The sequence below is a fragment of the Dermacentor andersoni genome, chromosome 4 (assembly GCF_023375885.2).
Source record: "Dermacentor andersoni chromosome 4, qqDerAnde1_hic_scaffold, whole genome shotgun sequence".
NCBI lineage: Eukaryota > Metazoa > Arthropoda > Arachnida > Ixodida > Ixodidae > Dermacentor > Dermacentor andersoni.
Window position 1 is genome coordinate 115,734,857 of NC_092817.1, and position 13,732 is coordinate 115,748,588.

The 13,732-nt window shown below is 47.0% G+C and overlaps 1 protein-coding gene across 2 annotated transcripts in view; it reads left to right on the forward strand.

The window, feature by feature from the left end:
• Positions 1-13,732, forward strand: part of LOC126537517 (CD9 antigen-like) — a 100,679-nt gene that overhangs the window by 64,157 nt on the left and 22,790 nt on the right. Inside the window, exon 1 of one of the 2 annotated variants that reach the window (XM_050184598.3) lies at positions 7,823-8,241. The exons of the other annotated variant lie outside the window; for it this stretch is intronic. Within the exon in view, the coding sequence (XP_050040555.1) occupies positions 8,143-8,241 (99 nt within the window). The 5' untranslated portion in view covers positions 7,823-8,142. Of the gene's footprint in view, positions 1-7,822; positions 8,242-13,732 lie in introns of those variants that run through there. 2 annotated transcript variants of the gene reach the window in all.

Sequence of the window (13,732 nt, forward strand, 5' to 3'; positions counted from 1 at the left end):
GCCGCGACGAGTTCCGACAGCCCGGCTCGGACACTCAGTCAGTTTAGCTTGATGTAATATACTTTCAAAGCACTGTCTTTTTTTTTGCATTTTCCTGTAACACGCGGATTATACTATAGAAGAGAAAACGAGGCTATATAACAGTTCCGTTTATTAAATTTCGCGCCGAAACGCCAGTGCCGCTCTACGTCAGTGTGACGTCACATATTTTAAAGTATATCGTCTCATACTTCATGGGCCGTTGTGGCGCAGCAAATGTGCTCATAAACTTTCTGAAGAGTTTAGTATTTGGCCCCTCTAGAATACACTGTATAGTCCCCCTTTACATGAACATACGTTTCAATGTCTTGCACTGAGCGTGGACAGACATTTGTTTTGGGGGTACGTACACACTTTACTGGCAACCCACTGTTTTAGAGCACGGTGTGACTTGTCCGGCGACGTTGCTGCGGCCAATTTTGAACTTGGCCGAACAAGTTTGCTCGAAGCGAGTATACACTCTACTTGTGTGCATACGCCGTTTTCTGCGGCCGCACAAAGTGACGGCTAAGGTACGATCGGGATTTCTTTATTGTATGCATTTCCTTTCTTTATTCTGTAATCTCGCGCCAGCGCCACCTCTCACGACACCTTTAACACTTTTTCAATACCTTTCAACACCTTTTCGTAAAGTTTACGAAAAAATTCGGTGGCATTGCGAGCGGATTGCGAGACGCAGGCTGCCTCGGCTGGCACGGCGCCGTCTACACCGACACGCACGCAGTCGGCGCCCGTGGAACCGCCGCCCGCCGTTGCCGGACTCGTGGGAATTAAGAGCGCCGTCGGATCAAGTGGCGCCTGCTCTCGTATTGCACGATCGCGTGCGTTCGCTGCACCCCCCCGGAGAGGCAGCTAAAACACATTCCTAGGCATCTTAGAGACAGTCTCGTCTCCTGTAAATTAAAACAAGTCTAGAGAAGGCGAATCGGTCTGCGTATAATATTTAGAGACAGGCTTTTTGAAGGTGTGCTTCACTTTTTTGTCCGCGTCGGCTATCGTACTATTTATTTATTTATTTGCATACCTACATTTGCCCTGAGCCATTGTTGCGGGGCGGTGTCTAGGCTGGAAAAAGTACTCAAAACAGTCACAACTTAAGAAAAGAAAAAAGAACCAAGGAAAATAAAACGCATGAACAACGCATAAAGATAGATACAGTGCATAGTGTGATTACAGCGGCATACAAACAATCAGTGTAATCAGCTACAAGTCGTGATGAACTCTGCGCAAGTGCTTGCTTGTTACCCTCTTCTCCCAAGTAGCTGGCTAGAGAGCGGATGTGCAGCCGCATTCGATAGCAGCACGGCGCCCATGGTTGAAGTGGCTCCAGCACTGCACGCTCAGACGTACGAAAAAAAAAAAAAAGAAAGATGGTTTAATAAGTGCATTTAAGTGGAAGGGTGTTTCGTTCTCCATTATTTTGTATGTCGGCACCGCAGGAAAGTCTTCTCTCTCTCTCTCTCTCTCTCTCTCTCTTTATCTATCTATCTATCTATCTATCTATCTATCTATCTATCTATCTATCTATCTATCTATCTATCTATCTATCTATCTATCTATCTATCTATCTATCTATCTATCTATCTATCTATCTCCCTGCTGTGACCTTTAACAAGTGCAGTTCAACCGGGAACATTTTCGTATGTCTTTCAGTGTGCCTCGTTTGCTCGTACGCAACACCGTTCTCGATTACCCTGCTGCATTCAAATGGAGTCCCGCCTGAGCGCCCCTGGTTTGCAGGTATACATACGGTTACGCGCCAACGCAAAGCAAAGGGGATTTTACGACGCCGTTATCTGCACCGCGTGAGCTGAATGGAGCTCCGGCGGCGCTGAAGCCGAACTGCGTCTTCTTTCGGCGCCGTGACCAGCTGGGGCTATAGCTCTGCCGTGTGACAGACGTGCACGGTATATCGCGGACGGGTCTTCGAATTACACTGCGCACATAAACGCGCGCACGCCCGCGGACTGCGCGTGCCTGTCCACTACACCGTACCCGGTATACGCACTCACGTTCGAGGTGCCACGCCCCCAGTACAGGTCACTACGCAGTGGCCCTTTCTGAGAACCGCTCTTCTCACTCTCTCTCTCTCTCCCTCTATAACACGCACACACACACACACGCCGCTGCCGCCGCCGCCTTTCTCACGTCCGTCGTGGCCTTTCATCATATACTTGCTCTGCTGCGTGTTTCGCCATTGTCCCGTGCCGTTATAGGGGTATAAGTATGGATTGTTCTGCAGCCATCGATCAAGATTGGTTGCTGGCGTTGCCGTCGACTGCGTGTACGCCCGTCCCGCAGAAGGTACAGGAACAACGCTTGTCACGTGTCTGCCTTCGGTGTCTCGTCTTAAGGTTAGCGCGCTTTTTTAAACCTGCGCGAGTTTCGGTGTCGCGTATTCCAGCGATGATCGGCTTTTAGTCGGACTTGAAGCAGCTTTTCTTGTGTAGCTCCACTCCATGGATGGGAACTGCCACGTATGCCCCGTTAGGTCAGCGGCACGTATTGAAAGCGAAACTTTGCGAACATGCATGCATCGCCGGGTTTTCGTGACCGTGGGAGCGGCGTGGCTGTTCTGTCGCCGAAGTATGTGCGAACCAATCACAGCGCAGGAGGCGCGGGTCACCGCCGCTGGGTTCCTTGCATCACTTCCAGGTGGCTCTGGTATCTGCGCATCTGCGGCAGCGGCGGTCGGGGAAAAGTAAAAAAAAGAACCAGAAAGCTCGCCTTCGCGCATCCGCGGCTGCGCGGTAAGGAGGAAGTAAACGCTTCTCGCCGATAGAATGGGTTCGTATTGCGCTACGTAAGTATGCGCATGCTGCCTCCGCAGCCATGATGCGTTCGAGGCGTCCGTCGTACTCGCTAGTAGTCGGCAACTCCGCTTGACAAAAGGCTCGGTATCATTTGTATGCACCCACGCTTGTGTGCGTGCGTGCGTGTACTACTCGTGTTTCGACTCTTTATGTACTCAACAAAGCATTGCTCTACATAGATTCCAACTCGTTGGATCTGCTGCATATTATTAAGGCGTGATTCTGCATAGTGGTAGATGAAATGTGCCACATCTTGCGGAGTGTAAGAGGGATGTTGTACCAAAACTATAAGCAGAGACAGCGGGCCGTTGTCCGCGGAACAGAAATTGCGCCAAATCGACGAATAGGAATTCACCTTTATAGCGATGCGGATCGCTCGTTCGACTCGAGTCGGTAACAACGTATACGTTTAGTTGGATGCGCCAGCAGCGCATTGTATCCTCTAGCCTGTATCATCTCAACGCGATGCGCCAGCGTTACTTCGCTAAGAATGATTTTTCTGGCAGTATAATATTTGCGTTTTCTTTCTTTTTTTCTTTTATATCGAATTAAAAAAAAAAGAATAGGAATTGTGTTGCAACCATCACGATTCTAGTCCTTGAACTTTACGGATGCTCAGTAAATCGAAATACACTAATGGAAGTGTATAATTGACTAGTTGACAATGTTTCTTCTATTAATTGCGGAATAGGTATAGCAATTTACGAATTGTAGCGGATGAGTTCACGAGGCATAACCACTTGGAACGAATTCTGTGTACGGCACGTGCCAGTTTCGAGACGTGCATCGTCGCACTCGCGCGGGAACGCCACTGCATATCGTCGCACAACTTTCGGAATGGACATCTCGAAACTAGTGCCATCCTGAAAGTTCGCTTCACGTGGATACGCCTTGCTTAAGCCGCAGGCTACAATTCGCAAGTTGCAGTCAAGTAACCTGCTCGAAACTTAATTAATCTTTTTAATTAGTCGGTTATGAAGTTCGATTCATCGCAGAACTAATGCCCGCCTCGTCGAGTAATCCAGCTCGTGAACTACGATTGGGTTATCTGTCACGGGCGATATTTAGAAATTTTGTTGAGTCTAAAAAGAAACACCCGATATACCTCTGTCTTCCCAGTCTCCACGTTTTATGAATTCGATCGCTGCACGAGAAATATGTATGCCATGCCGCCTCTTTTGCATTCATGCAAGCTTGACGACCGTCGAAACGAAACCGAGCAGGTTTCTGCAAGCTAGACTGTACGACGTTCCTCCAATGAGAAAATTAATGAACAGCCCCTTCACTGCAGTGACCGGTGCCGTTATGATTGGCCAGAGCAAATGCCGGAGCCAAGCGTTATATATTCTTGCCTGTGAACATGCTTTGAAATTCAGCGCTTGGTTCGCTGACGCGAGACGTGAAGCTCCGACAGCACTCCAGGGTTTGGGGCCAAGCATACTGCTGCCGCCTTGCTGGCGTGCCTGCAAAAGCTGGGTTAGGCTTTGCGCAACGCACCGTATTCGTGCTGAGAAGACAGATTAACGCGCGGCACGTGGGTGGCGCAGGATTGCGCTATTGCTTCGTAGAACAAAATTAAGCACTTTTGTTTATTTATATATTTGCTTAGTATTGTTTTAAAATTTGCTGCCAGAATCGCGTGTATTAGGAAACGTCGCTTGCTCCAGCAACTGCATTTCGTGGGAGGAGAAAGGAAAAATATATTAAATAGAAAAGTAAGTAAAGTCGTCCCAATTTACGCGATTTTGGCAAAAAAGTTGTGAACCAAAACTAACCAAATATATAAATAAACAAAAGTGGTTTTAATTTTGTAATTTTGCTTTGATTTTATTTTGAAGGTACTGTGATGCAATCGGATAAGGCTGCCTTAATATAAATAATTGATGAGCCTTTTTTTTTTTTTCGCTACGTACGTTGTTTGCGAACATCATCATGGCGGCGCAGTTTTGGTATTTGAAAATGTCGACGTAATCATGTGACGTTGTCGAGCTGTGCTCCATGCTTAGTTTCATTTTAAAGGATTAGGAAACTGTCGATCGATCTTGTAAATGTTTTACCAAGGACAAAACTATTACTTCGCAACAGTTTCTTTTTTTCTTTTTTGCTATATGCCGCTGTCAGCTATGAAAATTTACTTTTGACAGCATACATAAGCTGTTGCACTATCGTACGCATCGTACCCTGTGGAAACTACTTATGTTTCCCGATTTTCTTTCTATCTTCTTTTCGTGCTCATAAATAAAAATCCGAGGAGACCTGAGCGCTTTATGAGTTGTGAATGCAAAAGCATTAATGTCCGATTGAACGCCGCTGAGCGGTCCTTCGAGTTATGAACTCCTCGAGGGCATGCGAGCGCGCGGAGACCCTTTTAGTGAGCGTGCGGTCGCCAGCGTAACTGTCCAGCCCTTCAAATCGGTGGTGTCTGTCTGAAGCCGCGAATCAAGCGAATGAAGAAGGCGCCTGGAGGTGAAGAGAATCGCGTGCCGAGGAGCGTCGCGGAGGTGGAAGTAAGGCGTGCTGGGTTGGCGTCCTCTGGCAGTTGCTACAGGTTTTCTTTACGATGCATACGTACTGGGGTTCGTCTCGTGGTAACATCGATCTTCGCACACCGTACGCTGTGTGTGCGAGTGAAAGCGTGGCGACAGCGAGCCGATGGTGGCGGCTCAATCTCACGTGCGCAAGGGGAGGAAGCGCACCGTATTCCTTCGCGAGCATGGCACAGGGGGAGGGAGTGGGGGGTCGTTTTACTTCGGCGGCGCGCGTTTGCGCGGGCTTCATCACGAAAACCATCAGCTTTGGGGGCACAGTCTAGGTGGGCCGACGGCTCGTAGCTTGGCGTGCGCTGTGCTCCCACCGCTCGGCTTGCGTTGGAGCGATATACAGCACGAAGGTCACTTCGCTCACTGCTGCTAAAAAAAAAAAGAAAAGTAAAGTTATGGGTTTTTACGTGCCAGAACCACGATCTCATTATGAGGCACGCCGTAGTCGGGGACTCCGGAAATTTGGACCACCCGGGGTTCTTTAACGTGCACCTGAATCTAAGTACACGGGTGTTTTCGCATTTCGCCCCCGTCGAAATGCGGCCGCCGTGGCAGGGATTCGATCCTGCGACCTCGTGCTTAGCAGTCCAACACCATGGCCACTAAGCAACCACGGCGAGTACTCGCTGCTGCTGCCGCGATTCCTCACGCCAGTGTTCTGACAGCGAGTGTCCGCGGTCGTGGAGAGTGAAGTGTTCATGCTTGCCTGTGCGCGCTGACACCATGCTAGGTAATTTAGATAGTAAGCGAATGTTTACATCGCGACGTTCTCTTCCAGCGGCTGCTGCGTATGGCGCGGCCGCGCGACCCCTGTCTTGAATACGATCTGCGATGCGGACAGTGTAAGCGTCTACGCGCACCGAGGGCCGATAGCGTCGTGTGCGCTACATTACGATACGCTTGCGCGTCACCAGCGTTCACGAAGTGAAACGTCACTGTAAATTTTTCTCTTTGGCGCGCTTTGTGCGAAAGATTCTGCGACGCTGCTGCTGCTGCCGTTGCCTTGCCCCGCGGTATTACAGATGCACGAACGGGGAGGGTGCATTGAACGGCACGAATGATGTCCGCGCGGTACGTGGGCACGTATTCCTATGCGGCGGTAGACAGGACGCGAGCACCTGACGCTGAGCGTTCTGCCGGACAGTGCCGGTTGCCAGGCAGTTCGCAGTGCGTCGTGAATACTGAGAATGACAAAGATGAACGAGTTCATAAGATTTTACGGTTTCGAAAGGTAGCCGTATAAGACATTGACACTGAAGGAACGAAAAGAGCATTTCAAAAAAAGAAAAATGACACGGCGTTTCTGTACCGTTCACAAGCGGCCGTTTGCAATATCCATTCCGTTCCCCCTATAGTGTCCAAGGCTTCAGGCCTACTTTTTTTTCCGGGTTTATTCTGGTATTTTTATACATTAATTTATTTATAGGGATTACCGAGGCGCAGTTAAAAAGCAGGCGAGAGCTTGAGCGGACAAGGAATGCGCGGGTAACACAGGCTTCCGAGAGCGAGGGTGACGTGGCGTCGCGGCGAGGCCCTCTCCCTTCACGCTGCACCTGGTGCGCTAGGGAGGCAGCAAGTGTTCCCTTTCTCCCGCTCTGCTCCGTCGAGGCGCGCACGTGAAGCCGCGTCGCAGCCACTGGAAATTTAGGTGCCGTTTTTCGCTTGTCGAGACGGCAGACGACAGGCTTTTTCGCACAATGGGCCATTCGATGCTTTCGCGTCAATAATGGAAACAGTATGTGGGGGTCAGCAATAGCACGCTCACCTCGCAGCTTCCTGGTCGTTGCGATAATAACCGTAATCATGCTGTCAGCTTGATCGCTATAACAAGCGTTGACCAGAAGAGCCCGCCTTTTCAGCTCGTCTTGTCAGCCGATGGGCCAAGGAACTTAAAAGCGGCCAAACCAATAATCAGCGACAAGGGCGAAGTCGTGGACGTGTTATCACGGCTGAGATCGCGCGCGCACTGTTCGCGAACGAGGGATGAACGTTGACCGGTTGCATTAGCGCCGGTCAATAATGGCCGAGTAATTGCTCTTCGGCGGAGCGGGCAGGCCCGCCCGCGCACTGATTCTGTCCATCTACCTTTCAGCGGGCAGCGGCACGCTGGTCGCCTGACCACTTTCCTCCCGCGCGCAGCAAGCGGCAGCAGGAGCAGTTTGCCAGTTGCTTTTGTTGTCGTTTGGATCACGCCGCGGAGCGCGTTGACGGACGCGGAATTTCGTGCACTTTGTCGCGATGCCGTGCCTCAATTCGCGCACACAATTCTGAATAGTCGCAGAAAAGGAGCGGACCAAGCAACTGAAGTTCATCTCACGCCACGTCAATGCAGTAAAAAAAAAAATATAAATGTCGCCACCGCCATTTCTTTTCGCCAACGAGAGATGGCGCCACCAGTCCGGGCGCGCATCGTGTCACGTGATTGTTGCCATAGCACACGCAGATGGGCAATCGTGCAGGCGGCGACGATGCGCTGGCGGGCGCTGCTAATACGGATACCTCGTGTGTAGTCAATTAGTGGGGTTTTCGCAATGTTATGCTTGTGTGAGCGAGTGGGTCCGCCGAGGCGCGGCCACCCCTGATGCCTGACATCGATTGAGCCGTCCAGCGCTCCTCATCTTCGTGCGCGAGTTGCCGCGTGCGCTTCGAAATACCGTCTGGGGACGCGCGCGCGGAGTTGTCACCGAGCCCTGGCACGACGGGCACCTCTCGTCTCCGGCGCCCCAATGCCGAAGAGGCGGGTCTGAACCATGGGCTTTCGTCTGATCGACGCCGCCAGGGCCAGGTGGAGGAGGGTGGTCCAGAGCGGCACCCTGGCGCACTGCATTTTCTTCACGACGGCTTTCATTGTGAGTTGGAGTTTCCGCGTGATCATCACCGAACCGCGTTCGCACGCATGGCCTATCTCGCGGCAGCTGCGCTAACTATAGTTTCCTCGACTCCCCCCGCCTCCCGGTTGCGTTTGTTATAGAGGCCGCTGCCGTGAACTGCACCGTGTGCGCGCAGCATTGAGGAACAGCGTGCATGCATGACTTGCGTGCAGAATGCGGCAGGCGCGTTTTGCGGAGCGGATAACCGAAAGCGTATAGCGTGGCGTTGATTCTTCGGTATGGTTAGTTGTTCGGTGTTGTCGAAAGCTAGCCGTCGGCTGCATCGTGGGTTGCGCAAGACTGCGACGGGCTCAAAATAGCAACTTCCGTATGTTTCCGTAATTGGCGCCGTTCTTTTAAAGGGATGGTCTCGCAACAACACGTCGCGAATATCAGAATGGCAGCACCATTTTAATTCGCTTACTCGAAGTGTATCTATGGTCACGTCTTTCGATTTCGTTCTTCAGCTGTAGTGATATATAGTGCTGCGGAACAATTAGTTCATTGACCAAAACAGGCCTATCATGATTCGAGATACGATGACGCCGGCTGCTCGTTCAAGGCAGTTCAACACGCATATGCGCTTGTAAATATACTTGTGTATAGTCGTTCCCGTGTCTGCGTATAGTCGTTTCTGCGTAACATATTTGGTGGAGATGATGTGTCCTCAATCTAGGTAACAATATTGTAGCCCGTTTATTCACCGTTTCTGAATACGGTTCATGCTTTTTTTTTTTTTTTTCCCGCGTAATTGCACTGTGCCGTAGTCTACTCCTGAGCTGAACAGTGGGTTCTCATCTTAAGATTCAAAGGTTTCTTGCTGTTTAAGTACACTTATCTGTAACCTAGTCGCGGATATTAAATAACGTGCCATTTATGGTACCTCTATTGTAAAAGCCAGATAACGCCTCGCATTTCTCCTTAGTGAACGGGTAATTGGAGGTGCGGGCTTGCGCCTATCTCTAGATGAGCCGAGCTTGCAAGCAGCACCATAAACATGTTTCATGGCAGCTCCGGTCATCATGTGGATTGCTGCCAACTTCGCATTTGCGCAGATGTGGCCGTCTCGTGCTCCTCTACGTGTGGAACGGAGCCAGAAATGGAAGAGCGATGCTACTTTCTTTCCTGTTTGTTCAGCATGATTTCTCGTTTGGAAAGCTTCTCTGGGGAGAACTCTCCATATGTGTGATGGCCTTATGCTTACATGTGATTAGCGTCTTCGGTCATTCATGAGTCATGCAAGTTTAAATTTGTGTGTGTAGTCCAGAGATGCTGATGATTTTTTTTTTTTTTTTTTCCGAACTATAGGCTCTAGGTCACGTTTGGCCCTTACCTCTTCCGTGTTTATTAAAGTGTTCATAGAGATTGAGTCATTCTAAGCGCTGCAACTAAAGCAAAAATTACAAATGTCTGTGTTTCTTTTTTCATAAATGACATGAGCTTCAAATTTTTCATGATGGGCCGCTTAGCGTTGTGTCAACAGCACCATTTGGTGCACTACCAGGATCGCATGCTTAATATTTTTGGAAAGAAAGAATATTTTCTTTTGCACTAAACCTCCAGCTTCAGAAATTAGCTGCTGTGATCGCCGAATACACTGTAACCGATGCCACAAAACACTCCTTGAATTCATATGCAACTCTGGTCACTCATCATGCATATAACATGTTACATCATATGGCAGACCTTTGTCAAGATAACTCCTCATCCGCCCGAGTTCATAGATGCAGAACACCTAGCTTCAGTTATGCAACAGCATTAAAGCTTCATAGAGGGCTTGCACTTGTTGTTACATATGCCGTATTGGAGCATCATTTACAACTTTTTCAGTGCAGGTGGAAATGAGGTAGATGTGGATGGGCCAGATTAAGGTGCAGTATTTACCGCTAGTAGTACAATGCAGTGGCCATGACATCACCTGCGCAGGCAACCTAGCTGTTGACCCATGAAAACCTTTGAATCCAACAACTCTCTTATTCTGAAACCGTTACATGCTCTTCACACAGTTGCTGGGATATTGTACTTTCCACTCCAGCACAGTGCATTTTCACCCTTGAAGCTGAAACCAACAAAATAAGCATCAGGAATTGTTTGTGGCACATTCAAAATATCTTTCTTCATTTTCATGCTCTTTTGTGGCCATGACATCTGCATCAGAGTAAGCTATGAGCCTCTTCATACCTATGCCATACGGGCTAGGTTAATGCCATTAAAAGTTTAAGACCTTAAATTTCTTAATCCCATTATATTCGATAGCTGCAGCTAAACGGTTGTTTGCTTGCCAATCGTACTACAATAAAAAAACATTTATCTAGGGAGCAGATGTTTAAGAAATGGCATGAGAAATATTAATCGGCGTATTGTATGTAGTTTACTTCAGGAATGTCATTGTTGCATCCAGCCGTAAACTGTTTGAAGCCAGAGCGCTAGCTCAAAGGCCAATCCATAGCGTAGCCAAAGCATTGAAATTGGAAAAATAGCGCTCACAGCTTCAAAGCTCTCAAGCAGCAATCCTTGTTCTGGCGTATGTGCTTTGAGTCAAGCATCGTCGAGAAATTCGAAGGCTTTAGTATGAGGCCAACAAGGCAAGGAGCTGCCGCTGTGCAATCGAACAGCTTCTCCTGGCTAACGCGCTCACGATTAGTGCTCTAGCCGTGCATAGCGGCAAGATTGCCTGCTGATCTCTACGAAAATAAAGAGCTCCTTTTAAAAAAAAAGTCAAATATATATAGTTGTTTTTATCTACAAGTTTGCTTAATATTGTGAGTCACTACGGCCACGGCGGGGACATTGTAAACGAGAGTACGCATTCGACGGCCAATTGAGTTGTAATAATTGTAAGAACGCACTACGCTGGGAGAAAGTGCATATTTTAAAAGAATGTGAAGAATATATTAATTGGTATTCACTAAGAATCCATTTAGTCTCGTCAGAATGTGGAGACACTGGGATCGAGAGTACGCATTTGATGGCCAAGTGAGTTACGAGAATGCACTACGTTGCGAATGGCATTAAGCTTTAATGCCATTTAGCATGTTCGTGCGGCACCCCATGAATGGCGTTAAAGTTTAAGGCATTAGCCAGTTCATGTCATTTTCTGTGCCCGTGTGGCAGGGGTATGATTAGCCAATAAAGAATGTGGATGTTTACTTTTATATATGTATGCGTGTATATACAGACACAGATGCAGCACTGATAATTCTAATAATTTTATAATGCCCATCTCATTTTGTCTTTAATTGGTAAAATTTATATACTTTGATCACCAATGTATATATATATATATATATATATATTGCATAGTCCTAAGCTTATTGCAGACTGCTGCATTTATGCTTCATTTGGATGATGTTTCAGTTTGGCAAACCCTTTATTTACGAAAAGCCAAACAGTGCAAAGCACAAGGCACTGTGAAAGTGCTAGTAAGAAATGCTGCTTGCAGTTGAGATTTACTTTGTAATAACAGTGCATATGCAATGAAATCATGCACATCTGCAGGGAGCAGAATGAAAAAAAACAACATAAAAGGCATGGGTAACGTTCTCAGCCGTCAAGGCATGTAACATCTTTGTTGCGTGGCACAATCAGTGGTTCTTTGCATCACACATTCTCATTAGTGCCATATGCTTCCGAGACAAGCCACGCATGTCTACTTTTGATATGATGTAAAGTCTTTTGTTTTATCAAACAATGCAAGTGTGACCACACTGTTTCTATCATAAAGACAAAACAAAGATCATCACATAGTTTCTTGGTCAGTGACCTTTTGGGCTCACATGTTTTGGCAGTAAGTGAGCACATCCCAGAAAAAAAAGATATGCAAGATCTGGTTGTTCAGTCCGGCATGCGGAACTGTTTGTGTCATGTTCAGAGACAGTAGCAGATAAGTTTCTAACCAGATGCGGAATATTTTTCACTGGCCAAACAGTTAAGTATACAGTGAGCCCCAAATGCCATTGACTTGAAAACCAACGTAATTGTTCTCTTGGCTTTTACAACGCAAACAACATGGTTGCAGTCCCATGTTTGATGAGACAGACTTTATGTAGGTGCAAGAACAGGAGTGTGCAGCTTGTTGCAAACAATCGTGCATGCCACATACAAAAGAATGAGCCCATGTACCACAGCAAACCATCAATTTTCCTGCATGGCGAAGATAGGTTATGCAGCATGGCATACTCCACAAATCAAGGGAACACCAAATTAGTATTTCCGTACTGGTTACGGCCTAATGTTGACACAGAGGGTTCGGTAACAATTTATTACCGGTACAAGTGTGCCAATGCATCACGTAAAGCAATTTTTCCCTAGTTGATAATAAGTCTAAGTTATGTTGCTTTGAATACTACTTAGGAGTTCCTTTTAAGAACCGACGTTATTGTATCTTGGCAACCAATGTTACCCGTGCCTTTCGTGTTTTTGTTATCCTGCTATATAGTCAAACATCTGGTTATAATAAAGTCAGGTCCAGCACAAATTAGTTTTTCTTTATATCTGATATTCGTTATAAGCATATATTCATTACACACTGACCTTGGCCAGAAACGTTTTAGATATACTTCACTATATCCAAAAATTTGTGATATTCTTGTTTATTACATCGAATTTCAACTATTTTCATCCTGCTTCATGTACACACCATAACTTTTCGGGTTTACATTTTCACACTTCTTCCAAAAGAATGTTTAGCCGTATGCAGCATTTGTTTTGTTTTCTTACATTGTCTTTTGTGGTTGGCACTGTTCAGGGCCAGTATAATGTAGTGATTGTTTTAAAATGCCCTTATTTTTCACACTTAATCAGTGGTTCCAGGCGCCGTTCCACCCGTGTCATTTATTGGGATCAGCCGGCTGTGAATGCTGCATGATAAAGAAAGGAATAGAATCGATTGCAAGGAATTCTTACATTATACTGGTTCAGTTTTCTATGAATGTTAACCAACTCAAGCAGTTGGCAATTCTACTGAAACACTTTCCCTTGAGCCTTGTTAAAGTGAGGCTCCGCACTGCTGCCCGGTATTGCTACTTGTGTTATGACTCTTGCATTGACTGAACATTGCAGTAAATGATGACATCCCTTGCAATACTTAAAAAGACACCACTTACTTAAGGACAATACTTAAAAGGAACATCAGGTTAAGCTGTATCAGTTAATTAGTTTCTGCAACAGCAAAGCAGCCACTTTCCACAAGAGGAGGACTGGTTCACCAAAAGGCTCAAAAATGAAAGATGCAAGGTTCCACACCAGCCTGCTTTGGCAGCATCTCTTTGGGTCTAATTGCTTGTCAATCAGTAGAGGAAGGCTACATTGCTTTCAAAAACCTAAATAGAAGAAAATACTTTTTTCTCCACTAGTAATGAAACCTTTTCGACCAAATGAATGAAAATAGCTTTTAAAAAAAATTTAACCACTTTAAATCATTTTGGGGTTACTCTGAAGTGTCTCTTTAAGGAACATGTGACAAGCCGTA